Source organism: Galeopterus variegatus, unplaced genomic scaffold, assembly GCF_000696425.1.
Source record: "Galeopterus variegatus unplaced genomic scaffold, G_variegatus-3.0.2 Scaffold733, whole genome shotgun sequence".
Lineage (NCBI taxonomy): Eukaryota > Metazoa > Chordata > Mammalia > Dermoptera > Cynocephalidae > Galeopterus > Galeopterus variegatus.
Window position 1 is genome coordinate 525,341 of NW_007726844.1, and position 22,312 is coordinate 547,652.

Here is a 22,312-nt window from a genome sequence, read left to right on the forward strand (position 1 = left end):
CCCCCCCCCCGCCCTGCCCCAACCCAATACAGGGTGATAATTGATAAAGGGTAACATGCTGCTTCCAAGGAATCATACCAGACAGACAGAATTAACCATTGGAAAGGGTTAAAAAAATGTGAAAGGCAGGGGAAAGTCTCAGACACAAATACAGCTATTAAAAAGTCATTCCATCACAGAACATTTAGCATATTAATTCCTCTTTTCAGTACAACAGGCCTCAAGCTATGAAGAAAATAAGCTAACCTGACTTAAGAGTCAATAACTCAACAGAACCTAAAAACAAAATAAAACAAAACAGACCAAAACATTTCTGCTCTTCTTTTTTGTTAATCCTCATTTCATTCTCTGAACAGCAAGACTTGTGATCTGATGATCTATTTGTTGGCCGGTTTAGGGAAGTATAAATGCAGGGATCCAGAGCCCAAGTTCCAGAACAGTACCATGGTCCCCCTTAATCATCCCTTCATCTGGATGTCTTAACATGCTACATTCCTCATGGGTAGGGAGTATGGGCCAGACCAAGCATTTAATAAATTTACTGACTGCCTACTACACACTATGCATATATGTAAGGTATCAGGAAAAATCAAGGAAAACACACTGGGAGGAAGGAAAGATATTCAGAAAAGATAAACTATAAAATATAGACCCCATTATGAAACTCAGCTTTAAAAAGTGCATAACCCACCCACCTCAACTGATTCCGAAGTTCCAGGGGAGGAACCTAGGAATTTTTAATATGTGCTTCCAGGAATGAAATGTACTGCAGGACTGAAAAGCTCAGATGTGTCTGAAAATCACTTCCACCATAATGGGCTATGATCTCACAAATGCTAATATTTACTTTTTGAATGACAGGAGATCCGGGAGAAAACAAAACAAAACAAAAAACGAAGTGTCTGATGTGAAACAGCTTTATCTGCAGAGAGAGGTACACATAATTTATGAGGTGTAATTGTACACATTTGCACCCAAACATTATGCAGGCTTGGAAATGACCCTTAATAAAGAGTATGACAGATCTGTGCTGAAGGGCAGGACATTGATGTAAAGACCCTAGAAAAAGGGCTTTCATCATCTTTCCAAATACTGGATCTTAAAAAATAAAAAAAGATGGATCAAGGGTTTGGATCCCTGTACTAGCCAGCTGTCCTCTCAACCCCACTCTAAAGGAGATGGTGGAACCCAAATAAAGTCTAGACTTTCACTCAATAGTAAGGTACTAAAGTTGGTTTCTTAGTTTTGACAAAAGTGCCATGGTAATGTAAGATAACATTAGGGATAAACTGAAACTGGGTGAGGAGTATACAAGAACTCTGTATACTACCACTGCAACTTTTCTGTAAATCTAAAATCATTCCAAAATAAAGTTTATTTTTAAAAATGTAATGAATACACCAGAAGGTAAACAATACTCTTTTTCCCAGGATTAAGAAGTTAAGTTTCAGTTAGACTCACACTAATTTAAGGGGGAAAAAGGCTTAACACTTGAGTTGACATTAAGTTGATAAACATAATGTTTCAGAAATGAAGTCACAAAAGAAACTTATTTTTGACAGCTGGCCAGTACAGGGATCCAAAGAAACATTTTATCTACAGATCTTCAGGAAAAAACAAAACAAAACAAAAAACGACACACATACACCAAAGACGAGATAGTAGATTTACACATATAGTCAAAGCTAGACAACAACATTTTATGTCTTGAGCATTAGAATTAAAAGACTAGTCTGTTTTTAGACTGAAAACAGTGAAAGCACCCCAAAGAAAAGAATTGTACTGGGGACAGCACTCTGCACTTCACTGTCTGGGAGACGAACTAAATAAAGATAGAGTTACAAAGAAAGCATTTAAGTAAATACACTTTGAAGCACTGCCATAGCAGCAGAGTTCCTAGCTTCTCATACATGAGCTACTGTTTCTTCCTGAACATAAAAATACTGCAAGGCACACTTGGGGACCAAGGCCACTGTTCTGAATAATTAACAGACTCGTGTCCCTAGAAAGGCTGAAAGGAAAGCCTTAGGACTTCCACTAGGATTGTGGGAGGGGATGCCGAAGAAAGAACTTTAACACTAAGTTAGTAGGGTAGGGATCACTGAGACATTGCTGAAGAGTACTTTGGGAGGGCGCACCATCCCTGCCTGTTCCTAAGTACCTAGCTTCCCATGTAGACCCCATGCCTAGCCTGTCTTCTAGTACCTATGTGTTTGCCCCCATTTAAAAACCTGTTTGCTGGGCTGTCTCTCCAATTAAAAACTCAAATTTTCATCTCTTTCCTTCATCTCTGTCACATTATTCCTCCACCTGGCGCTCACTTCATACAGGAAGTCAGCTCTGATCAACCCCACCTGCCTGGGTACTCCAATGGCTTCCTCTCAGAGGTCCATCTGGCCTTGTTGATAACTATAATATCGTAAAGCACCTGACTCTGCCACATAATTGGGCTTTCTGTGGATTGAAGTGCTATTCCTGAGGGCCGATTAGCTAACTTGGGAGAGCATGGTGCTGATAACACCAAGGTCAAGGGTTGGGATCCCTGTACTGGCCAGCTGCCAAAAAATAAATTAATTAATTACATGAATCCCCAAGCTGGCCAGCTGCCTTAATTAATTAATTTTTTTAAAAAGTATGATTTTTAGACTGATGCATTGTTGAAAAAGCCTCACCTTATGACATTTTAGAAAAACACTATCGGTAATCCTGCCCAGATTACTGGCTCTTCCTTTTCTGGGATAATTTGAATCTCTAGTTTCTAGCAGGAAAAGCAATGAGCTAATTCATGAATTCATCTATTTGTTTAGTTCAATTGACAACTACTTACTGACCACCTATTATGTGCTAGGCATTGTCCTAGTGCTGGTGATACAGCCCTCGTGGTGCTGCTATTCTAGAAAGGGACAGGATACCTAGAGATCAGAGAGAAGGACCTGCTAGAGGGAAGGATCCAAGAGAAACAACCGTAAGAAAGCTTGTAAGGACAGTTATTGTTTTCAATTCAAGACAATGTATTCTTCTTGCTTAGGGGGTTCCTGTAGTTTATTGCTCTATTTTAAGAAGAAATATGATAAGTCTAAGGTATTTGATAAGCAAATAATTTAGGTATGTAAGGAGTTTTCCAAAATATACACTTCTTCATTACTTTTTTTCCCCCCTCCATTTCTTCATTACTTTTAAAAGGAACATCAATGGTTGCCAGTAAGCTCACGGGTTGGGGGGGCGGGGTGGGGAACACAGGTTGTTTTACCCTCCGCTTCTTCTGATCCTTGAAAATGACTTTGTCCTCTACTAAAAACAAGCCATCTTCTTTCTCCTGCTTCACTGATTTCATACTTTTCAAGAGGTTTTTATGACAAGAAAATGTATTCCCAGTATCACAAAGGTTTCCACTGCTACTCTGAGACTGCTTTGCTGCCAATATCTACAGCAACACCATTGCCACCACGTGGTACCCATGAGAAGTTACATCACTAATCAAGCCAAGGCCTTGCCTCAGTAAACCTGGAATGAAATCACACACAGATATCTGACCAATGCTTCAGAAGTTGTATTAGTCACTACTGTCACAACCATCACATCTAACCTCTATGTAGCCATTAAATAGATCAGACAAGGGCTGAGCCCATGGTGCACTCGGGAGAGTGCGGAGCTGGGAATGCAGCAGTGCTCCTGCCGCGGGTTCGGATCCAATATAGGGATGACCGGTTCGCTCACTGGCTGAGCGCGGTGCGGCCAGTCTCAAAAAGGACAAAAAAAATAAATAAATAAAATCAAAAAATAAATAGATCAGACAATCATAAAAAGTAGTAATGGGAGAATTAGAATTAGATAATTTTCCATTAGTCACGCATTATTTAATGACAAGGATATGTTCTGAGAAATGCTTTATTGGGCAATTTTGTCACTGTGCAAACATCATAAAGTGTACTTACACAAACATGATAGTACAGCCTACTACACACACACCTAGGCTATATGGTGTAGCCTATGGCTCTGACCACTGTCATATATGTGGTCCATCATTGAGCAAAACATTGTTATGTGGTGCATGACTATACTTTATAACTTAAGACAAATTCCCCTGTAGGCAATTGACCGAATACATAAGAGAGAACAAAACCAAATAGGTTACCAAGTCTTCTCGATTCTAGTATTTTTTTTTTATTAGAGCAGTTATTTTATTATATTATTGATAATTGTACATATGTCCTCTGCTCCTGATAGATTGTTAAGCTCCTTGAGGAATCTTACTCATCTTTTTCTCTTCAGCCTCTTGCAGGGCACCTGGAATGTAGTAGGTTTCGTACTGTTTTATTTTATTTTATTTATTTAATTTTTTTGTTTTAGTAGTGTTTTAAAGTACACCAAAAATATTTTTTGGTAGGTAACTGTTTTGGAGCTGCTGCTGAAAGTACTCTTTGCCTAGGGTTAAGGCAGGCCTTTGTTAATTTCAGCTTTTGTGTGTTTATGGATTTTTCTAGTTACTACAAATGCAAGACCCTTTTCTCTCAAGTGACTGTGGGTGCTTTTCTTTTAGACTTTGTTTCAAATGAACCATCTATGGGATTGTCATACTCAATTGTGTGTTGTCTGATGCTCTTGCTTGTCAGCAGCTGCTAATAAAACATTTTGTGCTTCCTTTTTCTTAAATCATTCTGTAGTTCCTTTATTTTTATTGGATAGAATATAGCATAGTTTATGTATCTGTTAGACATTCGGTTATTTCCAGTTTCTTGCTGGTGCACATAAGCAAGAATTTTGGGTATATATCTAAGAGTGGTATATACTGAGTGGACATTGTTTGGATGAAATTTTAGGTGGTTATATACGTCAGACTTCTTAAAATTTCTGTGGGCTTGGTCATATTTTGATTACATCCTTAGGTCTTTACTTTGTTAGGTGCTTTATTGCCATCTGCCCATAGGAACTGTGAGTATGAGTCACTGAGGGCAGAGGCCTAATTTACTGATCTTCCATTCCCCATTACTTAGGTTGTTGCCTGGTAAGCAGGAGGTACTTGTTTTCCTGAATGAGTTGAAAGATTTTCTTAAGCTTTGGGGAGCTCATGTCCAACCACTATGAAAGTAATACTTTTTATCCCGCTTCTGGGACTAGGAAGAGTTGAATATGTTGATAAAGGTGGCCCCTAGGTTAAATTGGATTTCTGTTCCACTTAAGTGTTGATAATGTAGTCTGGTCCTGAACTGGGATGATGGACTCTCCAAAGCAAAAACTGGGAAGCAAGATAGTTTTTTGCTTTATTTTATAGTTTTCCCTTTGAAGATCTCAGGAGGCATCTATTTAGTACATATGACATAATCTGTATCCCTTTGGTTTAATAATTTAGTTTAACTCTAATTTTTTTTTCATTTATTTACTGAATGCCATCTATTATGTTGTTAATAAAATAGGCATAGTCCTTGTTGTTACAGAGTAAGTTTTGGTCCAGTAAGGCAGTGAGACATTGAACAGCTAATTATAAGTGAGTGTGTGGAGTTTAAGTAAGGGGAGCTGTAGGGATGGAGTAACCTAACCTCAGGGGAACAGTTCCTTGGGAATGACCCTTAAACCAATACTTGGAGGATAAGTTGGAATGAACCTTGTACATTGGGATGATCAACTTTTATATGAGGGTACTTCAGAAAGTTTGTTGAAAAATAGAATTAAAAGATAATACAAATCTTTCCATGAACGTTTCGAAGTACTTTGTATGCATATAGATAGCTAATAATCATAGTACAGTGAAAAATGGAGAACGATTTAATTGCTTTGCTCTTTCAGATAAATAGCCAATGTCTCTGTTCTCGATTCTAATTCTGAAGTGTTCCTTTAATTACTCTTCTATTCTATCCCCACTACGCTACTGTGATCTCTACTTTTAATACAGCCACATCAATCACAGCAGAAGTTCCCTAAAAGTCACACTTATCATGTTTCTTTCTTCCATAAGGACCTTGGTGATATACCAATGCTCAGATAATAAGTTAATACTTTCTGAACACTGCATAATTGTTATTCATTATTGCCCTCGGGATAAAGTCCAAATCCCTAAGCACAGCATTTAAAAGGCCCTTTTCTTCCTGATCTTATCTCTTATTTCTCCCCAACACCCCCATATGCCCTGTTTTCCAGTGACATAATACAACTTTGTGTCTCCTGGGCATTCCATGCCTCTGTGCCTTTGCCAGAATTGTTGCTTCCCTTTTTTTGCCACATGGAAAAATTCTTTTCATCTTTCAAGGCCCAGCTCAAATGTCTCCTTTGGAAGTCCCCATCAGTAATGTTTCCTATCAGGAACAGATGATCCCTCACTACTTAGTTTATACTGCTAATGCATTAGTATACCCAAGTGGACCTGACCTCTGTGATGGGAGGAATCTTTCCTTAATCATTTTTTGTCTCTGCAATGCCTAGGAGGCAGTCAGTTCTCAGGTTTAATGCAGAAATTAATGAATGAATATAGTTAATCAGTATTCCATAAAAAAACCAGATACTAATGATACCAAATTAGGAATTCTCTATCTCCTACATACTTCTTGGTTCTGTATAAACAGAAGGGAAAGATACCAGTTCAGTCATTTTTCCTGTCTTTGCTACTTCAGATTTAAGTTAGTCTGAAATCTGACTTCAGCTTTGTTTTTGGCAGATGCTTGATGAAAACACTTTGCAAAATGAATCTTGAACAAATGGATATATCTCTGGGAATAAGATCAGGGGTTCAAAAACCAAGGAGGTAGTATATTAAGTGTCAAATATACTACAGTATGGCTAAGACAGATGGAAGCAGAAAAACTGGCACCTAAAATTTTAAAATACAAGGGACAGAATTAGGTGACAGGCATATAGACAGCCCCAAATCCACATCCAGAAAAGATCATAGGAATTGCAGAGAAAAGGCCTCCTAAGTCTTTTCATCAATTAAGTCACCATGGCAATCCTACGGAAGTGGAAAATATTAGACACAACTCAGGTACAGAACAGGCAGTCATCTAAAAGGTTTCTTCCTGACTCCAATGGGCTTCAGGTCTAGAGGGATTTGCTCTGTACAGAGAATGTGCAGTAGAAGACAAGCCCTCTTTATCTGTAGTCCTCACAGTAACACTTTAGAAGACTTTAAAACTGGACGCTACTAGGGCTGGCCCGTGGCTCACTCAGGAGAGTGCTGTGCTGCTAACACCAGGGCCACGGGTTCGGATCCTATATAGGGATGGCCAGTTCGCTCACTGGCTGAGCATGGTGCTGACAACACCAAGCCAAGGGTTAAGATCCCCTCACCAGTCATCTTTCAGGAAAAAAAATAAAATAAAAATAAAAACAAAAACAAAAAAAAACCTGGATGCTACTCAGTCTTGGCAAAGGTACAGGAAAATGGGAACTATCAAACACCACAGGGGCTGGAGGAGTATAAATTGGTTTAATCTTCCTAAGAAACAATTTAACAATGTGTATCAAAGACCAAAACTCCAGTCCTAGCAATTTATAACAAGGAAATCATCAGGGCAAATATTTAGCTACCAGGATGTCTGCTATAGTGCTGTACATAATAGCAAACTGCCTCTTACCCTGAAACCCTCAACATTCAGCAACAGGGCAAACAAATCATTATTCACCCAAAGAATAGAATGCTCTATAGTAACTAAAAATAAAGTCAATGAAGAATTTTAATGACACAGTAAAAGCTAGATTACAGTATAAGTATGTAGGGTATTATCTAAATATTTTTTAAACATAAGGTATACATGAATACCCCTGTGCACACAAAAAGAAGACTAAAAGGAATACACCAATAATAATAGTAACCACTTCTGGATAACTCATAAAATTTAATTAATTTACCATTTTAAACATTTTTAAGCATATAGCTCAGTGGCATTAAGTACTTTCACACTGTTGTTTAATCATCATCTCCAGAAGTTTTTCATCATCCCAAACTGAAAACTGTACCCATCAAACAATAACTCCTTATTTCCCTGCCCCAAGTCCCTGGTAACCACTATTCTATGTTCTGTCTCTATGAATTTGACTATTCTAGGTACCTCATTATAGGTGGAATCATAGAGTATTTGTCCTTTGGTGTCTGGCTTATTTCATTTAACATAATATTTCCAAGGTTCATACATGGATGATTTTTGTTTATCTGTATTTTCTAAGATTCCTATGATGCACATGTATAACTTTATAAGAATATCAGGCTTTTCGGAATTTCATCTAATCTGGCACTTTAGGAAGTTCAGAAAAAAATATTATTTACTTGGTGGTAGCTAAAAATGTATTTAAGATTTAGATGGGAAAAAGAAGCCATGGCAGGATGAATCAAGGGGGTCTAGACAGCTCCATTTTAAGAATGTGACTATCACATTTCAGAGAAGGTAGGCAAATTGCCTATGGTCACACAGCCAGGTACAGAACTCTCACCAATATTATCACCAGCAATTGGTGTGTGTGTATTCCATATAGGAACCTGTGCTGGGAATACAAAGAGGTAACTGTAAGAAGTTGTCAATCTAGTAAGAGACAAGTACATGAAAAAATAAGCTGAGATCAGTCTGAATTTTTGAATATGAGAATTTGGAAAATTCGGGTGCCATTGCTACAAAATAGAAATTAAGGAGAGGGGCTGGCCAGTTAACTCGGTTGCTTAGAGCGTGGTGCTGATAACACCAAGGTCCAAGGTTTGATCCCTATACCAGCCAGCCGCCAAAAGAAAACCCAATCAAAAATTAGAAGACAGAGCCAGGTTCTTTGAGGAAGATGATATTAATTTTTAAATACTAAGATAGAGAATACTTTTTCTAAGAGACTATTCTGCCCTGAATATAGAAACACTTAAAAAAAAATTTTTTTTCTTTTTTCTTTTCTGAGTACAGAAACATTCACATTACTTAATGTGGTAGATATGATAAAGCTGTTATCCTCTTCATAAGTAAATTATTGGCTTTGACCACTAGGTCCAGGAAGTAAAATTGTATACTTTCTTTTTAAAGAAAAAAGATTACTATCAGCACTAAAGGACAATTAGTAGATTAAAAAAGAAAAAAACAAAGAAATATCCACAAAATAGTGAATGGGTGGATGGTCTCTAATAGAAAGAGAACCAATTTGTTACCAAGAATAAACACACCTGTCTTTTTTTTTTTTTTTCATTTTTTGTCTTTTTTTCGTGACTGGCAACGGATTGCAACCCTCAGTGTCGCACCCGTACCGGACCGGGACCGACAACGGGATTGCAACCCTCAGTGTTGCGCCTGCACCTCGCTCAGCCAGTGAGCGGCCGGTCTGTATGTGGGATCCGAACCCTCGGCGGGAGCGCTGCAGCACTCCCAAGCGGTGCACTGTAGCAGCGCGCCACCGTGCTGGCCCCACTCCTGTCTTGATACAAGAGTGCTTTCATATATGTTTTTGCTATAGGGCAAATGGGTTTTGAAGGTTTAGTTTATTCACTAAATTCAGTATTTAGTGTTCTGCAGTGAGCTAGATGGTGTGTGTGCAAGAAATAAAATAGTGTGAGTTCCAGAGGTGCTTACAATCTAATTTGAGGTGACAAGGCACCACACCCAACTGTTAAGCTATTGAATAAAAGGGATGATGTCAGCAAATCTAAGAATGTGGGATACATACCACTGAATGCAAAAGACACCACACACCCATATCCACACATGCTTTTTACCTGTGTGGATAAAATATCACTCTGAGAGGGCGGCCCTGAGCAGTCTTGAGAGAGGATTGTTTCACTCTCATCCCCAGATGCTGCTGCACCTTAAATGATAAAAAAAAGAGGTTCAGATGTAAAAGCAGATTGTAAATGCTCCAACTTGCTGTATGTTTCTTCCCATTGGCAGTTGTGGTTTCATTTTCATGTCACAGAAAATGATTAAACTCTTTGCTCTGGGACACTGGAATTTCCTATTAGAAATCCTAACAATGAAAACCAGAAGCAAGTCCACCAACTATTAGGACATTAAATCTCTCACTTAGAGAAGACGTCCTAGCTGGGTGAATGACTTTTGACCTTAAGGAAAAGCACCTTAGGATAAACCTGCTTCAAGCTTAAGAATTACTTTAACTGTATGTGGAAACTCATAAAATGTGCTTCCCAAAAGGCATAACCATTTAGCTCATTTCTATAAGAGACTGGGCAAACACAAAAACCTGGTTCCAATACCTAAGTTTGAATCCACACTCTGTTCTTCTTCGTGATTATATTCTTCCAAGGCAGTTTCCCTTTCTTCATCATCTGAAACCAATTCCTTGTCACTCAGAACAACTTCCTGGTTTTCAGACTGATGCTTTACATGGTTGGAAGGAGGATCAAACATCAAGAAGGGATCCTGGGTGTTTGTATTTGTAGCCAGGTCTTCTACTGCACTGTATTGTGATGAAAACAAGCTACAAGAACATTTTGCTTCCTCATTAAGGTGATGTTCCTGGGATGCCTCTGCCAGTATTACCTGGTTACTGCAGTCATTCAAGCTATTCTTCAATGATACTAGGTTATCCTCTGTTTTCTTAGGTAGATACTCTGTGGCAACAGCACTATGTCTGGTGGATTGAGAAGGTATATTGGTTACTTTACCAAATAATAAGTGTTGGAAGCAGGGAAGCTCTTCATCCTCACTAGATACGTTCTCTTCAGAAGACTCTAATTTCCTGGCTCCTCTTTGGTGACCCTGAGCCAAACATGTTTGGGCAAAAGGGCTAGGGCTCCTGCTTAACTCTCCTCTCTGGACACTTTTGCTAAAAACAGCAGATCTTTCCTTACTGTCACTTTCAGCAAAGCTGGTGTTTTCCTTTATCTCATCACCATCTAACAGGTCATCAGGTGTCTCAGAACAAACCTGGGAAGCATGACTACTTTCCATAGGTTGTTCGAGGTTATGTGAAATTAGGCACAGAGACAGATTTGTATTAACAGCCTGAACTATTCCTTCATTTTCTTCTTGCCTTATTTCAGGATGTTTACAATTACCTAAAGGAAGATTTTGCTTGTAAACTTCAGGTTGCATGAGGCCTAATCTAAGCATAGCACTTAATTTAGGTCCTCTGTTTCTACCTAGTTCTGCTTGAATGTTTTCACCACTGGAACCTACTTCATTAATACTGGAGCCTACTTCATTAGTACTGGAACCTACTTCATTAATACTGCTTGAGCTGGCTTCTTTAGAAGCACTGTCTCTAATGTTATTTTGGCTAATTGTGTTCACTGTACTTTGAATGATTCTCTTGTTTGCCATTGCTCTTTCAGGTGACACTGAATGTTCCTCAAACCTTTCCTCTGACAGGTTCTTCTTACATTTAATTTTAACAGATGACCTGATGGGGGAAAGTGATGACATATGACATGAGTTTTGTAAAATTCCATGTTTATTTGCAGTAATGAGTTCAGTTTCATTGCCTCTGAACTGAGATGATGAACAATGCCTAGAGACTCCTTTAATGCTAAATTTGGCATAATCACCTGGCTTCTTAACATTCTGACAAAGGACAGAAAAGCCCACAGTGGTATTAACTGCCTGTATGTGCTTGATTTTAGACTCTTTATTTCCCTCATTTTCTTCTTTTTGTTCACATTCAGGAGTGACTTTTGGACTTTGTTTCCTTAACAACCTGGAGTGGGCATAGACTGTTGCACACTCCTTTTCTGGATTTCCTGGATTTGAAAAGAGAGCAAATGACTGACGTTTTGAAACCTTGAATATATTTTGTAAATACTGAGTATCAAGTTCACTCTCTTGCATTTCTATGCTTGTCTTCTGAATGTGGTCAACTCCACATCTCAATGGATCCTTAAAATCCTCTGTGTCATTTCTAGTACCTTTAGGACAACCATGGATAAGTTCTTTGGGGTTTTCAATTGCTGCACACTGATTTGCATGTTGACTTGGTGCTGTTTTTGCCTTCCCTAGGATGTTAGCTTCTAATATTGAGATACTGTCTTGAGTGCCATAATCAGTATCAGGTACTAATGAAATACTGGTACTCTCTACAGATCTTTCAGTTTGCAAACCCTTCTCCCCACTTAACACCAAATCTTTGGGGTCTTTGGCACTATTAGACACATGAATTGTTTCTAGGTTCTCTTCTATTTCTTCTCTTTGAAGGCTAGGATCGATAAATTCTTGAAGTTTATTAGAACTTGAACAGTTAGCAAAAAAAACAGGTACATTTGTTAACCGCAGTTCTGGGAAAGCATTACTGGAATGTCTTCTACTTATTTGTTCATTTGGCTTGTTACTCTTCTTGGCTCCAGTTGCAGGTTCTTTATTTTCCATGAGTTGAAGCTTTCTGCTGTGCCTGACTGGCATTTGGCTGGAATTTTTTTTCTCTATTTCTTCACTGCTAGAACAACTATCAATTTGTAGTTCAGTATAATTAGGTGGGCTTGGATTTCTATTGACTACTAGTTCAAGTGCATGAATATGCCTAGTAGAGGACATCTTCCTCAGCCTATTCTTCTTAGATGGTTTTGAATTGTGGATATTTAATTCTATTTCCATATTGCTTATACTGCTGCTTATAGGTTCTGCTTTAGTTCTGAAAGCAGATTCTTTTTCCAATGATTCTGCTGGGTTAGCATTTTTCTCTTTCTGAACATAATCATCCTTTGTTTCATTCTCATGACCACTATTAATAATATTCATCACTCGATCATTCTGCTCCATTTGGTCAATTCCCTGATTTATCTTTTCAGGAGTTTTTTGAACAACTGCCAAGTCTGCTTTCTTGATAAAATCCTCAGGATGAAGGCCTGATGTAGTTCTCCTTTTAGGCTTTACCTTATTTGTGAGGGGACGCTCTTGTGTTATCTGTGGTTCTGTAACAAATGCTCCTATAATTAGATCTTCATTTACGTGGCTCAAGTTAGGGAGGCTTGTCTTCCTCTGATAGGTTTTCCCAAATATTTTATCTTTGATATTACTCTCTACTGGTCTGGAGTGGATTCTTTCACTTTTACATATTAAAGCATCATGAGGATCACTGGCCATTAAATCAACTTTCTCTGAAGAATCAGAATATCCATCTACATCATTTGGAACTTCTAATGCACCAGCTACTTTGGCATTTGATTCAGACACCCTGTCACGTGAGTCATCAGAAGCTAAAATTTCATCACTTCTGGAAAACCACTCATTAACTTTCTGAATGCTGCTGTTTAGTGTTATCCAAGGAACATCTTGGGTATCTCTAGGACTCTCAGGGTATGGAGGTTTCTGCATATTCCGTTCTTTTCTCCCATGCTGGGAATCAGCATTTAGATCTATCTTTTTCTCTGTGCTGGGCGTCTGCCTATCATTACATGTTTCCTTACTTTCAGCCCATCTGCTCTCCTGGCTCCTTGCTAAGCCAGGCTGTTTGCTTTTATTACAGAATTCAGTCTTTTCAACATTTATTCTGTCTTTAGTGCGTAATAAACTGCTGTTCTCATGCTGTAATGAGCTGGCATGAGTATTTGTGCCACATGGCTCCACATGCAAGTTTGAAACAGAACTACCCTGATACTTTTCTGGATGCCTCTCAGTTGCATGCTTCTCAATCGTGTTCAAATCTTTATCACAGGATTGATGATGTTCAATATTAGTTATGTCCTCTGAAAACTCACAAGCAGCTGAAAATATACGAAATAACAAGGTGCTTAAAAACTGAATTATCATGAAAAAATATATACTTAATATAACTTCAGGGTGGAGATCCAGCAACTGGTTATTTTTAGAAAAACTAACTTCATAAACTATCAAATATACTGAAGATATAGGTCATATTCTTTAATTTATATTTACTTGGATTCTCATTATTTCCACTCAAGATATTAAAATTTTAATATCAGAATTTTCCCTATGCATAAACCACACCTATTTCCCTAACCTCTATGAGTGAATTAAAAGCACACTGTTTGGTCATTGGACACATAGTATTCTTTAGATCTACAGACTCATACTCTCTATATTTAAAAACCAGTGGGCAAAAGATGGAATACAAATGCATTAATTAAAAGTAAAGGGCAACAACCAGGTATGTAGGGTACTATTATAATCACATCAGTCTAGCACCATTAAAATATATCAGGCTGTACTGTATCATGACATCTGAGAAAGAATGATATTCTAACTCTGCCAAGAAATGTCTGAATTATAAATGTCCCAAATGGTCTTAAGAATAATCTAATTACAGTACTGTATCTACCCACCCTCTCTTCAGTGCCTGTTAAGTTGGGAAGACTTGCCATTACCCTTTTTTGCAGAATCCAAACTGGCTTCATCCCTGGCTCCTTGAGGGGTAATCTGTAACAATTCTTGGTTTCCCACACTACAGGGAAAGAGAGAAGCCCTAATGAGGAACACTAGTTATATGCTCACAGAACTGTCAAATGAGCAAGATCAAATATTTTAGCTCCTCCAGGTAGGGTTGTAGTAAGCTAACCAATCTGATTCACTTCTTGTTTTATTTTTTTGGCACATGGCCAGTACAGGAATCCAAACCTTTGACCTTGGTGTTATTAGTACCATGCTCTAACCAAGTGAGCTAACTGGTCAACCCCGATTCACTTTTTGAAATCTGCTCTATCCCTTAGTAACTTATAGTGGAAATGGAATTGTCAAAGACTGAGGACACAGTCACAAAAATAAGAGCAGTAGTGTAGAACCTTGCTTTATGGACATGCAAATGGGAGCCAAAATTTAAATGAAAGCCAAAAGATAGTTTTAAAAAATGCTTAAATGTTCTCATTCAGAGCCAGTTAGCTCACGTGGTTAGTGCACGGTGTTGGTAATACCAGGGTCAAGGGTTCGGATCCCTGTACCTGCCAGCTGCCAAAAAAAAAAAAGTTCTCCTTCATATGTGGAAGCTAAAAAAAAGTTGGTCTCATAGAAGTAGAGTAAGAATAGTGGTTGCTAGAAGCAGGGAATGGTAGGGAGGAGAACAGGATAGGGAAATGTCGCTTAATGGGTACAAAATTATAGTTAGATAGGAGGAGTAAGTTCTAGTGTTCTATAGCACAGTACGATGACTCTAGTTAATAATTTATTGTAGATTTCAAAATAGCTAGACGAGAGGATTTTGAATGTTCCTAACACAAGAAATTATAAATGAGGTGATGGATATCTCAATTACCCTGATTTGATCATTATACATTGTACACATGTATCAAAATATCACACATACCCCATAGATATGTACAATTATCATGTATTAATTAAAAATAACATTCAAAAATGCTTAAAAGTATATCCTAATGAGAAGGCAGAAGCAAAGATAGCTAAACAAAGGGAGCATTAGGATGGAGCAGACATCCCAATAGAATGCAAAGACCACTACCTTGCTACACTGCCTTCTGTGCTTCTTTTCAGGTTAAAAACCACTTCTTTTTTTTTTAGGGCTAGCCCATGGCTCACTTGGGAGAGTGTGGTGCTGATAACACCAAGGCCATGGCTTCGGATCCCTATATAGGGATGGCTGGTTGGCACACTTAGGAGAGCATGGTGACACCAAGTCAAGGGTTAAGACCCCCTTACCGGTCATCTTTTTAAAAACAAACAAACAAAAAAACCCACTTCTTTTTAATTGTGAGATTAGGAAAAAGTCATTGGTAAACAAAACTGACTGACAATGACACCAACATAGTTCAGACGTGCTATTACAAATCTTAGGGTCAAGCAATAATTCCTTAGGAAAGCAATCTGGCAGGTAACCCAGTTGGGAGCTTCTCGTAGGTTACTGCATAATTTATGGAGACAGAACTGGAGAAATGGGTGGAATTAAAAATCAGAGGAAAGAAAGTTGAAAATGGAGTCCTCTAATATTTTCATCAGCCACAATTACTACTGTGTCAATACTATTGTATACGAGGAACTCAGCTAGAGAATAACCATCTGCTAGAAGCAAGTGTGTGTAGGGTTCTACTGTAATCCTAAACTCCTTTGGACATTACTAAGAAATAAGTAAATCAAACAAGCAAACAAAAAGGGTATTTCCTCAGTTATAAAATGAGAGGATTAAACTAGATGATATCTAAGATTTCTTCCAATACCACGATTCTAATCTAGAGAAACACCATCTTTAATATTAACTAAATATGAAAATACCAGCTTCACAGACAAAAACTCTCTTTGACATACCTGCAATGACTTGCCTTATTAACTGTATCTTCAGAAGAATCAGATCCTAAAAAATTTCCCCCAAAAAACAAATCAGCAAAAGGTTTTTTATTAAGAGTTAAACTCAACAAAAGTACTTGTTGCACAACAGTTACTCATGGTCTAAAATATTTACTGAGCACCCGTTATGTGGCAGGCACAACAACAGATATGTCGGGCAATACAGAGAAGTAGTTAAAAGCACAGGTTCTGAAGCCCAACTTCCCAGATTTGAATCATGGCTCTGCCACTTACTAGCTTTACTACCTTGGCAAAATTTCTTTCTTTTTTTTTAAATTTGGCAGCTGGCCAGTACTGGGATCAGAACCTGCGACCTTGGTATTACCAGCACCACTCTCTCCCAGCACCATGCTCTCCCAAGTGAGCTAATTGGCCAGCCCCGATAGCAAAATTTCTTAACCTCTCTACACCTTAATTTCTTCATCTGTAAAATAAGTATAATAGTAACAGCCTCCAAGGTTTGTCCTGCACCTTAAATGAGTTATACAAGAAAAGCACAACAGTCCCTGGAATATAGCTAAGTGCTCCTAAATATTAACTAATACAATTATTTTTACGACATAATACCTGTTTCCCAGGAATTTATGATCTTAAGGAGAGGAAAGACATAAAAGGTAATTTCAGTAAAATTTAGTATTACAGTAAACATACAATAGTGCTCGGGAGCTGAAGAGGGCCACCCTTTCCAACTATAAATATATTCTTTTTTTTTTTTTTTTCCTTTTTGTCTTTTTTCGTGACCGGCAACGGATCGCAACCCTCAGTGTCGCGCCCGTACCGGACCGGGACCGGCAACGGGATCGCAACCCTCGGTGTTGCTCCCGCACCTCGCTCAGCCAGTGAGCGGGAACCGGTCTGTATGTGGGATCCGAACCCTCGGCGGGAGCGCCACCCGCGCTCCCAAGTGGCGCACTGTAGCAGTGCGCCACCAGGCCGGCCCCAACTATAAATATATTCTAAAACATTGGCAATTAGAGAGATCTGTTTTAACTCTGAGAGTTCAGCTGTTCTAAAAAGGCTTCCTAATCTAGTACAGTTTGTCTTGGAGCCCTCTAAATGCTGTAGCAACCCATCATGTTCTTTTTTATCACTACTCTCCATCTTTCCAAAAATAGTTATACATATTTAAAAACAAGACATCCATTCTTTTGCCTCCTTTATAAAGTTCTTCAAGGTAAGAACTCTATCTTTTATGTTATTTATAACTCACCATAGGGCTCATAAAATTATTTTATTTTCATTTCCCAAAGCTCCCTGCCACACACATAAATTATGACCTAGGCTTTTGGCAAAACTGTACGCAATCCAGCAGCTATTATTCTAAACTTACGTAATCTGAGACCCTTACCCAATTCAATGTAGACAGACTTATTTTGAGGTTGTATCTGCTGCTTTGTCCTCAGAGATCGCACACTTCCAAGCTTAGAGAGATGGACACTAAGATTGTTTTCCTGCTAAGAAATACAGTGTAAAGAATAGTCAACCAAGTGTTGGTCAGTTCTGTGCTTTTTTTTCCTGAAGAGAAACTTGAGACCGTGGACAAAACACAATAACCATCGGTTAGCTAAAATTTATGACACCTAGAAAAAACACTAAAAAACTACACACTAAAATGTGTGGGTTATATGTGATTTGAATATTCCCGCCTCTTTCTGTTGTTTTAAACTTTTCCAAACTAATTATGTATTACTTGTGTAAATTTTTTAAGTATTAAAATAGCATATGTTGAAGCTGATACTTGATATACATTTCCAATCACATCTGATAACAGGGTTGGCAACTAAGATAAAATAAATTTTTAAAAAGGATAAATGACAATGAAACCTCAGCATTCCTAAGAACATTTAGTAAGGGAAAGAATACTTAAAAGCCCAACGTTACTTCAACAAATCTTTTCTTCTTCCTTTCCAGCCCCTCTAAGTCTACTGAAAAATGAAAGCTGCTATAATGAGAACTATTTTTTTTTTGGTGGCTGGCTAGTATGGGGATCCAAACCTTTGTCTTTGGTGTTACAAGGCTGCACTCTAACAAATAGAGCTAACCTGCCAGCCCAAGAACTATTATTTTTAAGATCTCCATTATCCATTCACATATAAGTAACAGAGCAAATCACTGAGTTTTCTTTGACAATTATACCTTTTAAGTTGAAGTAATTTTCAAATACTTAAAAAGATCAGTGACTTTGTGGCTATTTTTGACAAGCATCAGAGCAGATAAAGCTCCAAAGCGGGGAAAAGGCCTGAAAGGTCTCTCTTGACCACACCGGGTATCCTGACCTTTGAACTCAAACGGATTTGAACATTCATCTAACCACTTAATTTACCATCTTCCCTTCTTTACTGACTTTTTATATAAATCCATGAGCATCTAGCAACTTATTACCTTTTACTAATTTATAATGCTCCATAAAGAGATGTTGCCAGAATAAACAAAAATGGCTTTACCAAGATAGGATTTTCGGGTTCTTTCTGTTGAAGTCTTTTGGTACGGTTTCGGTAGCCCATACTTTGGATAATAGAAAATTCCTCCTTTAGATGTTCAGGAGAGTTATTTCCCTTTTTTGAAAAGTTGTAACTGTTTGCAACTGTGAATTACAACAGAACATTATTTTTGTAGTTAGAAAAAAATGTATTAACTGTAATCAAAGAAACCAAGAGAAATCCTGTGTATGCTTTGTGATTACCCATAATACATTAAGGTTACCTATAACTTTTAAAAAGTCAACTTTGGAAATTCTATTCCTAGAAAACAAACACAGAGACGATCAAAGTTATTTCTACTCCTTCTTTTTTTCCAACTCAATACTAATGAATTTGCCCATTAATATCATATTTTACTAAGTCCAAGACACCAACAATTGTAACATGCACCATTGTTTTCTGTACTACTAAGAAAAGCACACTAAATTAAACAATGACACACCATCAGTAGTAAAATACTCCCAATTTCTGAGATGTTAAGATGTGACAAATGTGCATCTTAGGATTAATAAAATAAAGAATGAGACGAATGGAAGTGATTTAAAAAAAAGATTACAGATACAGAGCTAAAATTAACCTAGACCAAAAGAACTTATCACATATTCATAGAAAATAGTTGTGCAAACTTCCAGAGTTTTTATGGACAGCCACTTGAGCACTGGACTCTGGGGCTATGCAACACTTACACTGCAATCCTGTGTCAAGCTCAAAAGCATGAATGATTTTCAATAGTTCTTCAACAAGTTGACTAAATCTAGTACTTTCTTGAAGGCTTCTGAAATGAAAGTGTTTGAGAGACACACTTAGGAAGTTATTATCACCTTTTTAAGGAGAGTAAAATAAGGAAAGATATGTAAACAAATAAATAAGATGCAGCAACAGTAGAAAACCTATATTCAAAGAACAGAGCTATTAGTGACCTTACACTATAATACATTGACATCAGAATAAACTGTGGCAGTATTTATTGTTTTTATCATTTTTTATCATTCAAGTCTGCCAAAAATCTGATTACCTGATACAACACTATCCTAAAGCCAAAGTAGATATAAATCCACTGCACAGAGAACTTACTACTCTTAACATCTGTTTCCTACCCAATCCCTCACTGCTAGCTCTACTTCTCGGGAATTGCCGTGAAATGATGATTATATTATTTTAAAACACAGATAGATAACAATGTCCAAAGAGAGATTTGGGTAGGAAAGTTGAAGGAAGATATAACTCACTCATTCCTTTAAATATTTGAGTGTCTACTATGTACCAAACACTGGAGAAACAGTATTGATTGAGACAAAGTCACTACCCTAATAAAACTTACACTGTGGCAAGAGAGATGCTCAATATATAAACACAGTGTGTGTGTGTATGCGTGTGTAAATAATTAGGCAGAAATAAATGCAATGAAGAAAAATAAAAGCAGGATTAGCAGACAATGGGGGCAGGGTGGTGCAGTCCTATTTTCGGTAAGACTGCAGTTCTTATGCTATTCAGAAGCATTAAAAAAGGCAGTTAAGTTGCTAATACCTGTACAAGGCAGATGTCCCATAAAATTTTCAGGGAAATAACTAGAAATAATTTACTATCTGCTAAACACACTTTTATATATTTTTTCTATTGATAAATGGTATTACAGGAACATCAGCCATGTTACTGAAGAATTTCTACATTTTCCTACTGTTGTCACATCATTGCCTAAATTATATACCTTTTGGTTATATCATTCTTACACAAAGGACATTGTGAAGGACCTTTCTTCTGGTTGAGAAGTTTCAGCATACAAAACCTATAAATTATAATGAAAGAAAAGAACAAATCAAGATATTTCCTTCTGTAGAAAGAATACTCAAAAGACAAATAGCCATGAAAAGATTATCTCACTGCCTTTAGGAGCCATTTAAAAGGTAATGGCAGGTGTTACGAGCAGTGGTTTTCTCTAACTGTTTTTAGATGTTGCATAAGCAGAAAACCAAACTACACAAGCAGTAATCTATGAAAACTAAAGTTACATGCATATGGCTTACTGTTATGATCAAATAAAACTTATTTAAGAGTTAATATGGCATATGTAATGATATATATATAATCAGACAAATGGTAAATAGTTCATGTAATATGCTTATAATTACTTTAAAAACTCAGCACTTCACTACAAAGCTACAGTAATCAAGATAGTGTGGTACTGGCATATGGATAGACATATATACCAATGGGATGGAACTAAGAGTCCAGAAATAAACCCATAGTGATTCTCAACAATAATACCAAGACAACTAGATGGGAAAAGAATAGTATTTTTAAATAAATTGTTTTGAGACCACTGGATAGCCACGTGCAAAAGAATAAAGTTAGATTCCTATCTCACAGCACACTCAAAACTTAACTTAAAATGGATCACAGACCAGTAGTAGAAATAGCAGTGGTGATGATAATTAAAAGCAGCAATTCACTCATCTTTGTTTTTTTTTTTTTAAAAGATGACCGGTAACAGGATCTTAACCCTTGACTTGGTGTTGTCAGCACCATGCTCTCCCAAGTGAGCGAACTGGCCATCCCTATATAGAGATCTGAACCCGTGGCCTTAGTGTTATCAGGGCATTGCTTCTCAAACTTTAATGTATATGAGAATCTCCTGGGGATCTTGTTAAAACAAAGATTCTAATTCAGCCTGTTTGGGGCAGGGCTAAGATTCTAGCAAGCTCCTATGTGATGCTGTTGCTCCTGACGTATGAGCCCCACTTTGAGTAGTAAGTTCCTAGAGCTGCACTGTCCAGTATAGAAGGCACTAGCTACATGTGGCTATTGAGCATTTGCATTGTGGCTAGTTTGAACTGAGGTATAGTGTAAGTATGAAAAAACATAGTCTTTTGAAGACTTAGTACAAAAAAAGAATGTCAAATAGCACAATAACTTTTTAAAAATTGATTATATTTTGAAATGATAAATTTTAGTCATAATTGGGTTAAATAATATATATATCATATGAGGGTACTTCAAAAAGTTTGTGGAAAAGTAAATTTGAAAGATAATGCCAATCTTTCCATGAATGTTTTGAAGACCACTCATATAAACATATATAAATGTATAATTAAAATTAATTTTACCTATTTGTTTTTACTTTTAAAAATGTGGCTACTAGATAAAGAAAGACCACAATAAAATGTTGAACCTTCAGAAGGAGAGAACAGACCTATAGTTACTAGAGGTGGGAAAGGGGGAGAGGGAGGGAAGTTAGGAAGTAACTGGTAAGGGACACAAAGAGTAACTACAATTTGTAATGATGAACATGCTAATAATATTGGTTTGATAGTCATATACTGTACACAGATACTGATAGTCAACTCTGTACCCCATAAATATTTATAATCCAAAGTAAATAATAAATAAATAAATTTTGAAATACTTAATTTTAAAAAATGTGGCTATTAGAAAATTTAAGTTACATTTATGGCTCACATTATATTTTTCAGACAATGTAGTTCTAAATCACCCAAAAATTATTATACATTTTATTTGTTGTTTGGAAACTTCAAGTTAAAGCATGGATGGCCTAAGTAATTTTTTTCCAGGTGGATATTATCTTTTTGATATATTTCATTAAAGATTTCAGAACTATAGGCTTGGATTCAAAATGGCGACGGGTCTGGAGCGCCCGCGTCAGGAAACAGCGCGATCCTGAGA

The 22,312-nt window shown here is 37.3% G+C and overlaps 1 protein-coding gene across 1 annotated transcript in view; it reads right to left on the minus strand.

Annotated features, from left to right (window-relative positions):
- Positions 1–20,411, minus strand: part of BRCA1 (breast cancer 1, early onset) — a 44,542-nt gene extending 24,131 nt beyond the window's left edge. Inside the window, exons 1-8 of the mRNA XM_008571921.1 lie at positions 20,340–20,411; positions 19,318–19,406; positions 18,596–18,735; positions 17,500–17,605; positions 16,113–16,158; positions 14,228–14,304; positions 10,166–13,606; positions 9,622–9,759 (exon numbers count right to left, since the gene is read on the minus strand). Of these exons, the coding sequence (XP_008570143.1) occupies positions 9,622–9,759; positions 10,166–13,606; positions 14,228–14,304; positions 16,113–16,158; positions 17,500–17,605; positions 18,596–18,735; positions 19,318–19,406; positions 20,340–20,410 (4,108 nt within the window). The 5' untranslated portion in view covers position 20,411. The remainder of the gene's footprint in view (positions 1–9,621; positions 9,760–10,165; positions 13,607–14,227; positions 14,305–16,112; positions 16,159–17,499; positions 17,606–18,595; positions 18,736–19,317; positions 19,407–20,339) is intronic.
- Positions 20,412–22,312: the final 1,901 nt, after the last annotated feature.